This window comes from Mustela nigripes, chromosome X (assembly GCF_022355385.1).
Source record: "Mustela nigripes isolate SB6536 chromosome X, MUSNIG.SB6536, whole genome shotgun sequence".
Lineage (NCBI taxonomy): Eukaryota > Metazoa > Chordata > Mammalia > Carnivora > Mustelidae > Mustela > Mustela nigripes.
Genome location: NC_081575.1, coordinates 92859095 through 92876485, shown reverse-complemented (window position 1 = coordinate 92876485; position 17391 = coordinate 92859095). Strand labels below are relative to the sequence as shown.

General features: G+C 34.6%; 1 protein-coding gene across 1 annotated transcript in view; it reads left to right on the top strand.

The window, feature by feature from the left end:
- The window catches only part of CFAP47 (cilia and flagella associated protein 47), a 531154-nt gene that overhangs the window by 88221 nt on the left and 425542 nt on the right, over positions 1-17391 (top strand). The window contains exon 21 of the mRNA XM_059385274.1: positions 1899-1993. Within this exon, the coding sequence (XP_059241257.1) occupies positions 1899-1993 (95 nt within the window). The remainder of the gene's footprint in view (positions 1-1898; positions 1994-17391) is intronic.

The window sequence follows — 17391 nt, the reverse complement described above, 5'->3', positions numbered from 1 at the left end:
TCTGTTCCTGGTGTCTGCGATCCCACCCACTTTTATAAATTAGCTTAAACCTCATGAGTCCCCATGGGTCATTAGCCCCATACCCACCCTTGTCCGGTTGGTTGAAATTATTTTTTAATCTTTACTCACTTAGGGCATTGTGTAAGTCTCATTTTAGTACTAACCATTTCTGTCTCATATCAAAGAGAGCTGTGTACCTGTTTGGCTCCCCTGCTACACTGTTAGCTCCATGAGGTCAACGACTATGTGTGTAATTTTTGTTTTTGTTTTTGTTTTTTAAAGGTTTTTTTTTTTTTTTAAGATTTTATTTATTTGACAGACAGAGATCACAAGGAGGCAGAGAGGCAGGCAGGCAGAAAGAGAGGGGGAAGCAGGCTCTCTGCTTAGCAGGGCCACCCAGGCGTCCCTGATTTTTGTTTTCTACTAGAGTTGTCCACGATAGTGCTGTGTACATTACAGGCACTTAAGAAATATTGGGGCGCCTGGGTGGCTCAGTGGGTTAAATCCTCTGCCATCAGCTCAGGTCATGATCCCAGGGTCCTGGGATCGAGCCCCACGTTGGGCTTTCTGCTCAGCAGGGAGCCTGCTTCCCCTTCTCTCTCTGCCTGCTTCTCGGCCTACTTGTGATCTCTGTCTGTCAAATAAATAAATAAAATCTTAAAAAAAAAAAGAAGTATTTACTGAAGCTGTCTTGGATTATTTCATTTCACAGACTATATGTTTACATATATTCCAAATATATTTGAGTATGTATCCATCTGTTTTTATTATATTTTCTAGGTATATACCCATTCTAAGTAGGTTTTCTTTGCTGTATAACATGTGTATCTTTCCACAAACTACAAACAGCAGATTAATATATACTTAATGAGGTTTTTTGGTCATTTAATGGTTTTTCATCAAGGTGACTGAAATTGATTAAGTTGAAGGAGGGTGCAATGAGTTATTCAAGTTCATTTCCACAAATGGGTGATAGAAATTATCATCATTCCTTGGATTAATCAGAAAATTTGGGGGAGAAGATAGGATTTTTAGAATTGTTTGGATGAGGGTGGAGGTTTTTTTTTTTTTTAATTTTATTTATTTACTTGACAGAGAGAGAGAGAGATCACAAATAGGCAGAGAGAGAGGCAGAGAGAGAGGGGGAAGCAGGCTCCCTGCCAATCAGAGAGCCCAATGCGGGGCTTGATCCCAGGACCCTGAGATCATGACCTGACCCAAAGGCAGAGGCTCAACCCCTGAGCCACCCACGCACCCCCAGGAGGTTCTACTATAATAAACATTTGATCTTTCAGGAACTTTTCCTAGAAGTTTATTTAAGTGGTTATAATTTTTAACCTTGACATTTACATTATTATTTGACAATTTTTCTATATCTTCACCTAATGCTTTTATATCTGGAGTGATTGTATTTTGTCAATAAGTGACCTTGTATAAAATTGTGTTTATCTTCTGTGTGGCTTCTTGGAGGCATCAGAGGAGATCTGGGTCTTCCTTTCTCTGTCTTTGCTGGAGAGGGAGTCTCCCACTTTCTTGGACCTAAGATTCAGTCCCTTACTTGACTTTGACCTTCATTACTTTCTACATTCTTCTGCATATGACTGTGATGCTTATCCTTGAACTTTGGAGATTTAAAAATAAATGGGCTTACTGTTTGTTTTGCTGACTGAATATATGTTTGATGCATGTTTGAATATCAGTTTTGGTGACTGGAACCTTGGTATTAAGAGTCTTTCTTTAACCAGCAGCAACCTTATGCAGCCCTCCACAGCAATTGCTTTTTGATCATAATAGACACGTTTATGAGGCTTCTCAAAGTTTCATTTCCATATTTAACAGTGGTATTATCGATATGTATCTGGCTTTTTAAAAAATAATATTTTTTTAATGTTTTATAGGGGAATTCACAGACCCTGCATTTCCTGACATATATTCTTTGGAGTTGGAGGAAGGGACATCTCTGGAATGTGGCATAGCATTTTCTCCCAAAGAAGTATGTTCGGCTTTCTATTATTCATATGATTGGAGAGTAGTGGTATTAAGGTAATCCTAACTCAGAAGCTATCAGAGATCATCACTTAAGGTCTTTTTGTAGTGAGTCTTTTTCTAACTTGTGAGTGTGCCTGAGTATACCTTTTAATTCAGTAAAATGATTCCTAGAAGTGTCTGGCTCACACTTGCAGAATGTCTCGAGAGTTCTAGAGAACACACATAAAGAACCTTTGGTATCAGTTCTGCTCTCTAGAAAATTCAAGGTATAACACGTTATGAAACAAAGTTGATGCTAACTCAAAAATCACTTATATTTGAACCAGCATGTGCTTTATACTTATATTTAAGTGTTATATGTTTAATGCTCTTGGAATCAATACCAGAAATTATCAAAGATGTGCTCTGAGGATTTAAGACAGGTTGCTATGATACTGGTTCTTTTTATCGTGTTCCTTGATGTTTAGCAATTTTACAACAACAAGCAACAAAATCAAAGAAAATGTCTTTCCTGAAATATGCCCAGGAGCAAGGGGTACCACTTGACAAAGCTTTAGGGGCACCACTTGACAAAGCTTTAGGGGCCATTTCTCCTATGTTTTTGCTTCTGAGATTTTGCAACATAAGTGCCAAGGGAAGAACTTCTTGCTACTTATGATGTGGAAAGTCATGTTGCTGCATCCTCCTAAACAAGAATCAAATTTCTCTATGATAATTGAAGGATAACATTCTTAGGCCAAACAGTTCTCATATTCCAACATAACTAGCATGTTGCCTTAAACCCAATAGGTGTAGAACAGAATGAGTTAAGTGAAAATAATTCATAATGCAATAAGAAAGTGTATTGAATGCCAGGTACTGTCTTTAATTATCCATTTTTAGTCATGTCACTGAAGTACAGTTTCCTGAATTGAAATCTTATTTTAGGAACAATGATAGCTGTTACTTAGCTTTCAGGAGGAAAAAATAAAGGAAATTTAGGGACATGTTTAGATTTAAGAAAATGCTGAAGAGTAATTTTGCTTTTTTAAGTATAGTACATTAGTTGGAATATGTTTTATTAGTTTTGTGCACATGTGATTCACATGGAATGATGTAGTGTACAGAATTCACTCATGTCTGTTCTAGCTGTAGGCAAGCGTAGTGCATGAGTTAGCAAAAGTGCTTTTCTGACATTAGAGAAAATGAAAATTCTCGTCTTATAGACAACATTAAGTATACTCAAGATATATATTATACTGTATTTAATTTCCATAGGTTTCATCTACATTAATGAACAGTGATATTTAGAACCTTTTAATTTTATTTATTTTTCTGGAAAATTTTTTTTTAATTTGTTATTTTTTTAAAATTGAAGTATAATTAACATACAGGGTTATATTAACTTCAGGTATACCATATAATGATTCAACAATTCTTTACATTACTCAGTGTTCATCACTGTAAGTGTACTCTGAATCCCCATCATCTGTTTGACCCATCCCCCTCCCCACGTCCCCTCTGGTAACCTCTCTCCAGATAGATACTTTTTAGCAAGGTTACTAGGAAGAGAGAGAACATCTTTTCTTTTTTTGAAAATTATCTTGCAAATATTTTTCTTTGGCTTACTTTTGGCTATCAGATAATATCAGAGTATAAATATTATTTAGATTTTCCTTTTACCTTTTCAGCAAAAGGACTTTGAAGTGCATGAAATATCATCAGGGTATTTTTAATTTGTCTTTCTAATTCAGACAAAAGACATAATAAACAAATGATTTGAGGAGATTCAGAAGATGTTTCTGTTTTTAAGTTTTACAGTATTCTAATATCTCAAATCTCTTATACCCTGACCATTTGCAAATTTCGTTAGCATTAACTTAATATTTTAATCAAGTGTGTCAATGATAATCTCTTCCTGCTTATGAAGGTTTATTATTAAAGTTAAAATGAGTTTAGAAGAGCAGAAAGAAAAAATAAAATAAATAAATCCTAATCCTTGACAATGACCTCTGGTTATATATGGGGTTCTCTCTGTTTTTCTTCCTCTCCCTCATATTTCTATGCTTATTATATTACTATATCTATAATTGTAAAGAAGTAATACTTTATTAAATATTTTTCACCCACATTTTTATTCAGTGTATTAGTTAAAATGATACTTTTTGAATTAAGTATTCTAAATATGCTTTAATTTTTAAAGGATGATCTATCCTATTATTTAATGGCTATATCATATTTATGGTCCCTTAACTAATCCTTCTTACTATGCATTTAAGATTCTCCCATTTTTGGGGCTTTATAAATGCTGTAGAAAACATACTTATACATAAATGTTTACTTTCACATTATTTATTTTCATTATGTCTTTCTAGAAGGAGAATAGTTGGGTCAAACTCTATGTACTTATTTTAGGCTGTTGATATGAGTTGCCAAATTTCTCTCTAAAGAAGGTTATACCAGGAGCACCTGCCTTCTGCTCAGGTCATGATCCCGGGGTCCTGGGAACCCATGCTGCTTTGGGCTCCCTGCTCAGCAGGGAGTCTGCTTCTCCCTCTCCCACTCTCCCTGCTTGTGCACTCTCTTTCTCTCAAATAAATAAATAAAATCTTAAAAAAAAGGTTATACCAATTATATTAAATGCCAGTACCAGTGTAAAATCTTGCTTATAGTGTTTGTACAACTAGGTTTCATTGATTATATATGCATGCATATATAATATTCTGCCAATCCAATAGGTGAAAGATCATTTAAAATTGCATGTCTTGGATTCTTGTATAACAGACTACCCTACAACAGTAGTGATTTAGTTGCTAACAATTTGGCCTGGTTGTTACTGTTAAAATTCTTTTAACTCTCTGGTAAGAGAAGTGGCCTCTGCTGTTTTCCTTTTACAATATTATTGGCCAGTTTTCTGTTTTATTTTTCCTGATAAACTTTGGAATCATTTTCTCAAGTTTATAGCTATAGATTCTATGGGGGTTTTGATCTGTGTTGCATTAAACTAAAGAAAAATTACAAGAAAGTGATTTCTTTTTTTTTTTTTAAAGATTTTATTTATTTACTTGACAGAGAGAGATCACAAGTAGGCAGAGAGGCAGTCAGAGAGAGAGGAAGGGAAGCAGGCCCCCTGCTGAGCAGAGAGCCTGATGCAGGACTCGATCCCAGGACCCTGAGACCATGACCCGAGCCAAAGGCAGTGGCCTAACCCACTGAGCCACCTAGGCGCCCAAGGAAGTGATTTCTGTCTAAAATTCAGCTTCCTATTCAGAAATAAGAAAAGGCTTTTATTTTATTAATTATTTTTAAAAGATTTATTTGAGAGAGAGAGGGCAGGAGCAGGGAGGGGGAGGGGCACAAGGAGAGACTCTTCAAGCCTGTCTGGGGGCTAAATCAGGACCGATGAGATCATGACCTGAGCTGAATATGAGTTGGATGCTCAATGGACTGAGCCACCCAGGCACCCCAGGCCTTTTATTTTATTAAAGGATTTTATGCTGTTCAGCAAAATTTTGGAATATTTTAAAATTATTTTTCTATGATCTTTTTTGCTGTGTAAATGTTTGTGTTTTATTTATTTTTTGCTCTTAAATTTTGAAAATAATGTTGGTGAAATATGTATAAAACTGTCTATCTTGGGGTACCTGGGTGGCTCAGTTAACTATCCGACTCTTGATCTCAGCTCAGGTCTTCATCTCAGGGGTTGAGTTCAAGGCCTGCATTGGGCTCCATTTTGGGCATGGAGCCAACCTAAGAAAGCAGAACAAAACATGGGTGTCTGGGTGTCTCAGTTGTTAAGCATCTGCCTTCAGCTCAGGTCATGATTGCAGGGTCCTGGGATCAATCCCTGCATCAGGCTCCCTGCTCAACAGGAGGCCTGCTACTTCCAATCCCTCTGCTTGTATTTCCTCTCTTACTATACCTCTCTATGTCAAATAAACAAAATCTTATATATTTTTTTAAAGATTTTATTTATTTGACAGAGAGAGATTACAAGTAGGTGGAGAGGCGGTCAGAAAGTGAGAGAGAGGAGGAAACAGGCTCCCTGCTGAGCAGAGAGCTCGATGTGGGGCTCAATCCCAGGACCCTGGGAACATGACCTGAGCCGAAGGCAGAGGCATTAATCCACTGAACCACCCAGGTGCCCCAAATAAACAAAATCTTAAACAAAACAAAACAAAACAAAACTGTCCATCTCACTTTAAACTTCAATTATTTAAAATTATCCTTCAATTTATTTTAGATTTTTCAGGAATATTGTAATAGACTACAAATACTGTTATTTGTTTCTTCCAATTAGATAATTATAATTTTTACCTATTTTTCTTATATTACATTGTTTAGAATTTCCAGAACAAGGTCACATTATTTTCTTGGCTTATCTGATTCCTAGTTTTCTGTGAAGTAACATAATGTTTTAAGCTCATGTTGGGAAATAATCTTTCTAATACTAATTTAACACAAATTTTAATCTAAAAGAGATGTGGACTTTTTTATTTAGTCACATATCTTTATGCCATCAATCATATTATTATTCCAAGGGGGAAAATAGTTTGATATATAATTCAACATTATATTTGTAGCATTAGTATATTTTTGGCACCCATCAGGTGATCAGTAAGTATCCATTCAATAAGTAAATTAAAATGCAGCACATAGACCTGCACATTCATTTTTAAGAACTTTATTTTTCTTCTTTTGGATACTTAGAATTGAAATTAATGAGAGGGTATGTACATTTTAATTATTAGCACATTTATCCACATTGCCACCATTAAACTTGTACCAATTTATATTTCCATTGATAATCGTCATTTGACAAATATTTATTGAGCACCTACAAGCTACCCTGCATTCTTCTGGACCTTGAGGTTATAGTAGAAATCTTACATTCTAGTGTGGTAGCACACTGTCTCTTCTTCACATCTTCTTTATATTGAGTATCATCATTTGCCAATGTAAAGCACATGTGTGACCAAAGTCCAATGTCATTTTTTTTTTTTTGGTCACTTTTGCTTATTGGTGTCATATCTAAGGTATTACATAATCCAAATCATAAAGATGTTATGTTTGCTTCTAAGAGTTTTATAACATTACCTCTTAGGTTTAGTTCTATGACTCATTTTGAGTTATTTTTGTGTATGCTATAAGAATCTAGTTTCATCCTTTTGCATGGAATGTCCATTTGTTCCAGGAGAATTTATTGAAAACATTATTTTATCCCATTAAACTGCTTTAGCACCCTTAATCTAAAATCAGTTAAACATAAATATAAGTGGTTATCTCTGGAGTTTTATTTCTATTCCATTGATCTAGATGTCTTTCTTTATGTTAATAACTCAATGTCTTGGTTAGTATAGTATATTTTGTAGTAATTTTTGAAATTAGAAAATATGAGTCAAGCAGTTTTGTTCTTCAGTGACATTTTTGGCTAATTTGTGTCTCATGCACTTCCATATGAATTTTAGGATTACCTTGCCAATTACTGCAAAATAAAATCCAGCTTGGATTTTGATAAGGATTGTGAAGAATGTGTAGATCAATTTGGGGAGTGTTGCCATCTTAACAATGTTAAAACATCTAATCCATGAACATGAGATGTTTATGCATTTATTTAGGTTTTAATTTATTTCCACAATGTTTTGTAGTTTTCAGCATACAAAGTTCCCACTTCTTTAATTTTATGTCTAATAGTTCTAATGTGATTGTAAATGAGATTGTTTTCTTAATCTCATTTGCAAATTGTTCATGTTAAGTGTGTAGAAAAGCAACTGATTTTAGACATTGATCTTGTGTTTTGTAACCTTGTTAAATTATTCATAGTTCTAATAGTTTCTTAGTAGATTCTTTAGAATTTCCTATAAAAATATGCTTTCTGCAAATAGAGAAAATTTTAGTTCTCTATTTCCAATCTGGATGCCTTTTGTATTTTTTGCTCCCTGATTTCCAGAATCTCCAGTACAATATGGTTTAGAAGTGGTAAGAGCAAACATCTTAACTTGTTCCTGGTATTAGGTGGAAAGTATCCCTCTTTCATCTTTAAATAGGATATTAGCATTTTTTTTTCAGTTCCTTTTTTCAGGTTGAGGAAGTTCTCTTCTATTCCTAGTTGAGTATTTTGGTCACAAAAGAAATTTGGATTTTGTCAGAAATTTTTGGCTTCTACTTTCGTGATCTTGATTTGTCCTCTGTTAATGTGGTGCATTATATTGATTGATTTCTATATGTTAAACCAGCCTTACATTCCTGGAATAAATCCTGCTTGATCATTATACCTGGAGTATAATTCTTTTTATTTATTGCTGCATTCAGTTTCCTAAGTATTTCCTTGAGGGATTTTGCATCCATGTTCATCAGGAATATTAATCTGTAGTTTCCTTCCTTCAACTGTCTTTGTTTGGTTTTAGTATCAGGGTAATATTGACTTTTTAGAATGAGTTGAGAAGTGTTCTCTCCTCTTCTATTTTTGGAAAAAAATTTGTGAAGGATTATATTGTAAATCTGCTTTAATTTAGTGATAGATTTCACCAGTGAAGTCATCTGTTCCTGGGCTTTCCTTTGTCATGTTTATCTTAAATTACTAATTCAATCTATTTGCTTGTTATAAATTTATATAAATTTTTGATTTTTAAAATTATGGTAGCAGTCTTTTAATTACTAATTATATAGTACTCAGAGTTTATAAGGTAGTCACATATCTAATATCAGTTTATTTCCACATGAATCCAATAAGACAGTCATTGAGACTTTAGATTTTTCCGCTTTTTCCAGTCATAGAAGCCAAAGCACAGCAAGGCTAAGTGACTTTTCAAGGCTACCTGCTGCTGAGCTGTAGAGCTTGAATAAAACAATGTTATGTCCTCATCCTCCTGACCCACTGGACCTTCATGATACCATGTTAGGAATCCAAACATGATGAATAGTACATATTCTTTTAGCCTATGGACACAAAACTTTCATATGTATTCTTTGGGTTTATTAACTTTTCCCCTAGTCATTAGCACTCAAAATCTTCAATTTCATAAAGTTACACTTATCAAAATGTCATTTGCCATTTCTATATAGTCTCTTTCATTTTCCATTTTCCATATTCATAGGAAAAAATTTGCAGTCACAATTACTTTCTGCTGGGATTAAGTTTATTTGGGGGATAATTTCTAGATGCTTAACTAATTATATATACAAGGGTAAATATAGAAGCAAATAAAATAAAAACCTATAATACAGTGGAAAAGAAGAAAAGAAATTGATGCTGTCAGGAATTTATAGAATATTAGGAAATGTTATCTTGACTTAAATATATATCTGTAGAAGACAATTAAAACATTAAGGCCACATCATTGGAAGTGGCATGATTATATTATTTGATACAAAATATCTGTCATCCCAATTGTTAATTATGAGTAGTATTTCTTTGTCAGGTCAAATTATGGGCAGACTTTCAAAATACTTTTTGCATATATTCCTCTTTATCAAATTTATAGCTTCCAGAACAAAAGAAGGGTTTCTCTTGTTTCTCATTCTTCAGTTCTTTATTAGTATTGCCTGTTAGATTTCATGAGTTTCCTTTGACTTATGGTCCACTTTGGATGGAACCCATTGGATGTTGGTTTCATTCCCTAATGTTAATTCTGAAATGACGTGATATTCTTTTTGTACTTATGTTTTCTCTCCTGGGAACTTTCTATTTTGCTGAAATCATTTCTCTGGCTTCCCTTCAGAAAACTAAGGACAATGGGTCTCCCCTACTTTCCCTCCCTCCTTTTGTCTATATCTTAATAGTTTTCTTTAATAGTTCTTTGAGGCAAGTTTCCCTGGTTCTATTTTTTTTTTTTATAGTTTATTTATTTATTTTTTTTTAATTTTTTATTTTTTATAAACATATATTTTTATCCCCAGGGGTACAGGTCTGTGAATCACCAGGTTTACACACTTCACAGCACTCACCAAAGCACATACCCTCCCCAATGTCCATAATCCCACCCCCTTCTCCCAAACCCCCTGCCCCCGGCAACCCTCAGTTTGTTTTGTGAGATTAAGAGTCACTTATGGTTTGTCTCCCTCCCAATCCCATCTTGTTTCATTTATTCTTCTTCTATTGATATATAATTGACAGATAATGTTTATTAGTTTCAGGTGTACGACATAATGATTTGATATGTGTATATATAAAGAAATGATTACCACGATAGGTTTAGTTAACATGTATCACCACATATAATTACAGGTTTTTTCTTATGATGAGAACTTTTAAGATCTACGATCTTAGGAACTTTCAAGTATAACAATACGGTATTATTAAGTGTAGTCACCATGCTGTACATTATATCCCCAGGACTTATAACTGGAAGTTTGTATTTTTGGTGGTAAAATCTTCTGTTTTGTCTTGAGAAATTTTACCAGAATGATCTAATTTGTTGGCATACAGTTGTTCATGGTGTTCTCTTATTTTTATTTCTGTAGCATAGGGAATAATGTTTCTTCTTTCATTTCTGACTTTATTTTAAAATTGAGTCATCTCTCTTTTCATCTTGGTCAGCCTATCTAACAGTTTTGTTGATATTTTCAAGATTCAATTATTGATGTAGTTGATTTTCTATAGTGTTTTTGGTTCTTTATTTCATATATTTCTACTTTATCCTTTACTGTCTACCAAGTCTGCCTACTTTGAGTTTAGTTTCCTTGCTTATTGCTTATTTCTTGGTTTTTTTTTTTTTTAAGGTGGAAGGTTAGGGTTTTGAGTTGGGAATCTTATTTTTTTTTATATAGGTTTTAAAGCTATACATTTCCCTCTTAGCATTGTTTTACCCATCTTTAAAAGTTTTGCTCTATTTTGTTTTTATTTCAGTTCATCAAAGTGAAATTTCTTACGTAAGTTTTTTTCTTTGATCCATTGGTTATTTAGGATGTGGTGTTTAACTTCCACGTCTTCGTGAATTTACAAATTTCCTTTTGTTATTGACTTCTAGTATTATCCCATTGTGATTGGAGACTATACGTTGTATTATTTAAATAAGTTTAAATTTATTGAGGCTCATTTTTTATTGCAGTCCATATAGATTATTTAGTATTTAGCTATGTTGAGGTAATTCTAAAACCACTAAGAGAGTTGAAAATGATTGCATCTGAATTTGTGTATATGTGTTTTTGTATGTATGTGTGTGTGTATGTGTGCAAGTATATGATGGTGGAGGGAATAGAATGCTAATTTTCAAAATAAGCTATGTGGGATTTTTTTTTTATTTTTTCAAAACTGTACTCTTATAATTTTGATAAAGACAATAAAAAGAAAATAATCCTTTTGTGACAGGTTAATATCTTGAAGCATTATGCCTTTCTCTTACTCAATGCCTGAATTTTGTATATGTGCAGAAGTATGCAAACACACACACACACACACACATTCTTTGATAGGAAAGTAAGGGAAAGAAGAGAAAGAAACTAATAAGTTTGTGTAGTAATTTAGTATATATGTTTTTAAGTATGTTAAGATCAATTTATATGTTTTCTTATTAAGTCTATGTTGTGACTTATATTCTTATATAGTAGAAATATATAACTGTGCTTTTAATGTCATCATTCATCCACAAAAGCATTTTAGCCTGGGGGTCACTAAAAATTAGAGAAAGTATGTAATCCAGTTTAAGTTTGTTACATGACTTTTTGGGAGGATTCATATGCAATTTGGTATTTTCATTTTTTGAGTTCAATTTACTGTTTAACATTGTCAACAATTAAAAATATATTAACCTATTTTTTAATGTTTAGATTGTGGCTCTCCTAGGTTTCTAAGAATTTGTTACAAAATTAAATTATATGTATTTAGTTCTCTGGAGTGTCACACATTCCTTAAGGTTTTGAATCATTCTGCATTTACTGGGTATTTTAAAGGGAGATTTACCTAGAGTATCAAAATGTAATTCAGTCCAACAAGAGATGAACATAAAAAAAACAAAAACAAAAAACCCTGCAGAGACAGTGTACCCTGTGAGATTTTGTTCTATAAATTTGTGCCAGCAAGGCAGATGGATTAGCTGATTTCTAGTCATTTCACATATCCTCCACTCTGTTTATAGCTAGCTGTAAGTTATCTTTCTGTGTGTGTGTGTGTGTGTGTGTGTGTGTGTGTAGATGTAAATAGTTAGTGGGTGCTCTCTTAGTTGACCTGTGTAGAAGGCAAATGTAAAATCATAAAGGGTTGGATTTCTTTCTAGTTGTAACCCTTCCTGTCCTATACTGCACTGGGTTTGCCTACAATTAAAAGTGATAGGCAATTACATGGTGGGCAATTATAGTTGTGTTTGGCATCCTTGACTGGAATGGTTTGTTTACATTGTCATTCAAGCCTTTCTTGTCCTTCTGGTCCACTCACTTGTCTTTTCAGCCAGTGTATAGAGTTGTGCTTCCTGATAGGGTAGCCAGTAGCCACATGTGGGTGTTTAAATTAAACTTTAAAGTTAAATAAAAAAGAAAAATTTCCTTAGTCAACATAGCCACATTTCAAGTTCTCAAGATCCATGCATGGCTTTTGGACAGTGCAGAACAGTTCATCATCACAGAAGGTTGTATTTGACATTTTTTCCTGCTGCTATGGCTCACGTTCCACTCTGTGGCACAGGCCAGTCAGTCTACAGTGGCTTGGTTGCTCTGAAGCTCTTATCAGTCCTGTTCTATAACTGCCCTAAAGCTCTTGAAAATGAGGGAGAATAGTCAAATTTTTTAACTTCTCTCTTTTTTTCTACCAACTTTTGTCCTTCAAAGATATGTGACCTTCGCATTGCATAAATGCTTCTCAGGTGTTATGCTGGATTTACAACCATTCTTACAGGAAGGCAGGATGATCCTTCAAGGATTAAAAGAGAGGACATTTGAATGACACCTGCCGCATAAACATTTTTATCTCCCAGCACTGCCTGGGGGACTGAAGTCTTCATCAGAATATCATTTTGCAGTTTGAGGTATTCCTCTGTTTGAATGACGCCAACTAGGAAAGCACTTAAAGTGGCACACTTCACAAACTTTCCAAGATTTTCTCCTTCATGGAGATAGCTCAGTGGTTTCACAGTGATAGCCCTCATTTCCTTTTCTCTCTCTGTATCCCTGAGTTTCTGTGTAAGAGAGAAATCTTGTATCTTTCAGTTCCGTTGCGAGGATTAGATGTGGGTGGAGAAATCATGGAAGCTCTGAATTTTGTTTTCTGTGTAATTACAGGACAACCTCAGGTATAAACTCATTTTATATACATTGTCTGTGAAGATGTGATTTATGAGAAAGCAAGTCCAGTATAATTTCCCACATACACGCAATTGGCAGTTAAAGAAGGCAGGGGGAATGACTCTCAGCTCTGTGGATACAGCACATAGTGTTTTAGGAAATATCTGTTTTGAGAGGGAAAAAGGTCCCATACTTAAAACGAAAGAGACAGTTAAGGCCTGAGATCAGTACACTGAATTATTTGACAATTACGAACATCATCATCATTTAAGACATCAGATATTCTTGAATGAAGCTGACAGTCATGCTCTGTGTTAAACCTCTCCTACCATTCCTGTCTTCTGCTTTTCTCTTCCCTGACTTTGAGCTCCAGCGCTAGACCCAGTGACAGTCAAGACTCAGTACTCAGTGACTGTCAGGATTTTAATCCATCATGATCACACTGAACCTCAGTCATTCCTCAAAGTGAGCGCTCTGTGAATAGATTCTCTAGCTAATAGCTCTGAGGTCACTCATACTTGGCTTTCTTTCCCTTCCTATCTGCTCTCTAGGATCTTTATATTTACATAAGTCTTCAATGTTTTTTAGGGCTTCCTATCCCTTCATGGTGTCTTCTTATTATGAACATGGTTCTCTTGAGGGCAATGTTCCTTATATAGCCTTTCCTTTGGATCTGGATGTGGCTCTAGAGGTGATGCTTTCTGGAAGCCTTACTCCCTGGGTGGGTTTTTCTAGATGGTCTTTTTCTGGTAAAAATGGCTGCTGCTTTGAACTTCATATAATGAGTTTACTATTTCCCTTATTCAGGGTAGTAATCTCTGGACATTGCTACTAGCCAGTCTCTTCGTATATTCTATACTCTACTCCTCTAATTTTCTGAGTGATTTCAGTATTCATGTAGAGGTCCATCCAGAATCCTGGCTTCCTATTTCCTTGTCTTCACATTTCCAATGATCTCCTCCATTCCCCTCAGCTTCTTCCATTGGGAATCGATCTCTATCCATCCCAATCAGATGAGGATGACAGTTTGGGACACATGCTTTTTGATACTATTTGACTTTGAAATATATATTTGTATTATATTAACAAAATCTAAAACTTAAAGAATAAGATAGTAACCTAAAAATAATATAAATACTGTTAAAATATATGATAGAAAATACTAATTTATATTAATACTCAAAATAAGAATAAAAAGATAAACCAGAATAGGAAAAAAAGAAATGGGATAAAATATAACTAGTTGCTGAAGATTAATAATGATAAATACTAGGGGAAGTAAGATCAAGCAAAATTGTTTTAAGGACTGATATAGGAAAGCAGGTAGTGTTTATACATGAAATATATCTTTATTCAATTCCTTGATATCTGTATTGGAGTCACTGCAGAAATAAAGTATCCTGGGAATGAGTTGCTTGCTCTGATTTGTCAAAATAAAGAAACATTCATGAAAATAAAACATGCTATAGTATTTTTTGCTTCTATAATTCTGTTACGAGAATAGTCTGTTTATACAAGATTTTAATGACAAAAGATAGAATTGTCAGTGGTATGGCCAGTGTCTCAGTCTGTTCAGGTTCTATAACAAAATACCACAGACTGAGTAGTTTGTAAACAATGCAAATTTATTTTTCACAGTTCTGAAGGCTGGAAGTCCAGGATCATGGCACCAGCATGGTAGAGCGTGGGTCCTCTTCTGGGCTTCGGACTTCTTAATGTGTCCTCATATGGTGGAAGGGGTTAGGGATTTCTGTGGACTCTCTTATAAGGCACTAATCCCAATCATGAGGGTTTTACCCTCCTGGGCTAAGTACCTCCCAAAGACCTTACCTTCTAATATTATCATCTTTGGGGGTTAAGATTTCAACATGAATTTTGAGGGGACACTTTCAGACTGCAGCAGCCAACTAATGTTAAATAAAAACACCCGCATGGCTCAGTTAAGTGCCTGCCTTCAGCTCAAGTCATGATCCCAGGGTCCTGGGATCAAGTCCCTCGAGCCTGCTTCTCCTTTTCCCCACCAGGGTTCCTTTTTTCTCTCTCTTTCTGTGTCAGATAAACAAACAAACAAAAAACCAAAAAGAAAACCCAAGTGTTTTGCCCAGTAGAGTGATATGCATGGCTGGAACTCTAAGTATAGCCTTTCTATTATTAACTATACATTTTATTTAAAATTTTCAGATTGTCTCATAAGCATGGGCTTTATGAGTATAGCCAACCACCAGGTATATGTACCTCTGAAACCATCATTGCTTGTTGTCATGATCTTGGAAACTTAGAAACTACCAATGATAGGTATCATTGATACCAATGATATCAGTGGTATCATTGTTATTCCCTTTCCTACATTTAAAACATTTGCCATTCTTTCCCATTATATTCTGCCTTTCCACCTCCAAAAACATACCAAGAAACCATAGAGCTATAGTTGTTGCAGAATCAATATTGTAAAAATTATTTGAAACATAAAAACATAAATAGTGTTGGATTTTAATAAATCAATATATGGTTAATAAATGGGACTTGAGAAAAAATGAATTTTGATCATTTTCATATTTTATAATTTAATTTAAAATGCATTAATAGTTTTCCCATGTGTAAATATTTTAGTGTTGACATTACTTCAGTTGTATTTTCAGTTCTTGTCTACATTAATTTTATTTTTTATAATTTTAAATTTTCTAATAAGTTATATAATTTATAAAATCTACAATTTGTTTTCCAAAGTTGATATTTGGAGCTGCAGCCACTTCTGAATCCTACACACACATCCTTACCCTGGTTCTTTAGTTTTTAACTAATGAGCTCACAGGGAAGAAATTACTAGTCAGAATTTAAAGGTTTAAGCCATTTAAATTTTCTGGTGAGCTGTTCATCAGAGACATCCATCTAAAAGACGAAGAATGTTAGGTAGGAAGAATAGTTAAGCTTTTTAATCTCAATAAACAGAATAGTCTCATGTAAGAAACAATACAGTCTCTCAGTCATTTTGCACAGACAGTTATTTTTATTTCTCTAGAACCTTGAGATCATCAGATGACAGGGGTCTGGGGAAATTCCTAGAAACCTTTGATTGACTTCTCCTTTATTTATTTATCTATCTATCTATCTATTTAATTTATTTTTTTTAAAGATTTTATGTATTTATTTGGCAGAGGGAGAGAGATCACAAGTAGGCAGAACACTAGGTAGGGTGTGTGTGTGTGTGGGTTGGGGGCGGGAAGCAGGCTCCCTGCTGAGCAGAGAGCCCCATGCAGGGCTTGATCCCAGGACCCTGAGATCATGACCTGGGCTGAAGGCAGAGGCTTAACCCACTGAGCCACCCAGGCGCCCCAACTTTCTCCTATATTTTTAAGAAATAATTTATTGACAGGAAATTTATATAACATGAAATGAACCATTTTAAAAGTAAACAGTTCAGTGGCATTTAGTGCCTTTACAATATGGTGTAACTGTTCCCTCTGTCCCATTTCAAAACATTTCAATCACTGCAAAGCAGTACCCTTTAGATATTAAAGCAGTTTCTCCTCACCTCTGTTTCCATGAACCACTGGCAGCCACCAATCCGCATTCAGTCTCTATGAATCTGTCTCTTCTGGATTATTTCATATAAAAGGAATTATACAGTATGTGATCATTTGTGTCTGTGTTCTTGCACTTAGCGCAGTGTTTTCAGTTTTCATTTTTATGTGGTAGAAAACATGTAACATAAAATTTGCCATCTTAAAACCATTTTAAGTGTTAAATTGTATTCACGTTGTTGTGAAACAGATTTCCAGAACTTTTTTATTTTACAGATCTGAAACTCTATTCCCATTGAAAAATACTACCCTTTTCCCCTCTCCCTCGAAATCTGGGCAACAACCATTCTACTTTGTGTTTCTATAAATTTGACTACTGTAGATACCTCATGTAAATGGAATTATATAGTATTTGTCTTTTGGTGATTGGATTATTTCTCTTAAAATAATGTTCTCAGAGATCGTTCATGTTGTAGCATGTGACAGGATTTCCTTTATTTTATTTATTTATTTATTAAAAGATTTTATTTATTTATTTGACAGAGAGAAATCACAAGTAGACGGAGAGGCAGGCAGAGAGAGAGAGAGAGAGGGAAGCAGGCTCCCTGCTGAGCAGAGAGCACGATGCGGGACTCGATCCCAGGACCCTGAGATCATGACCTGAGCTGAAGGCAGCGGCTTAACCCAA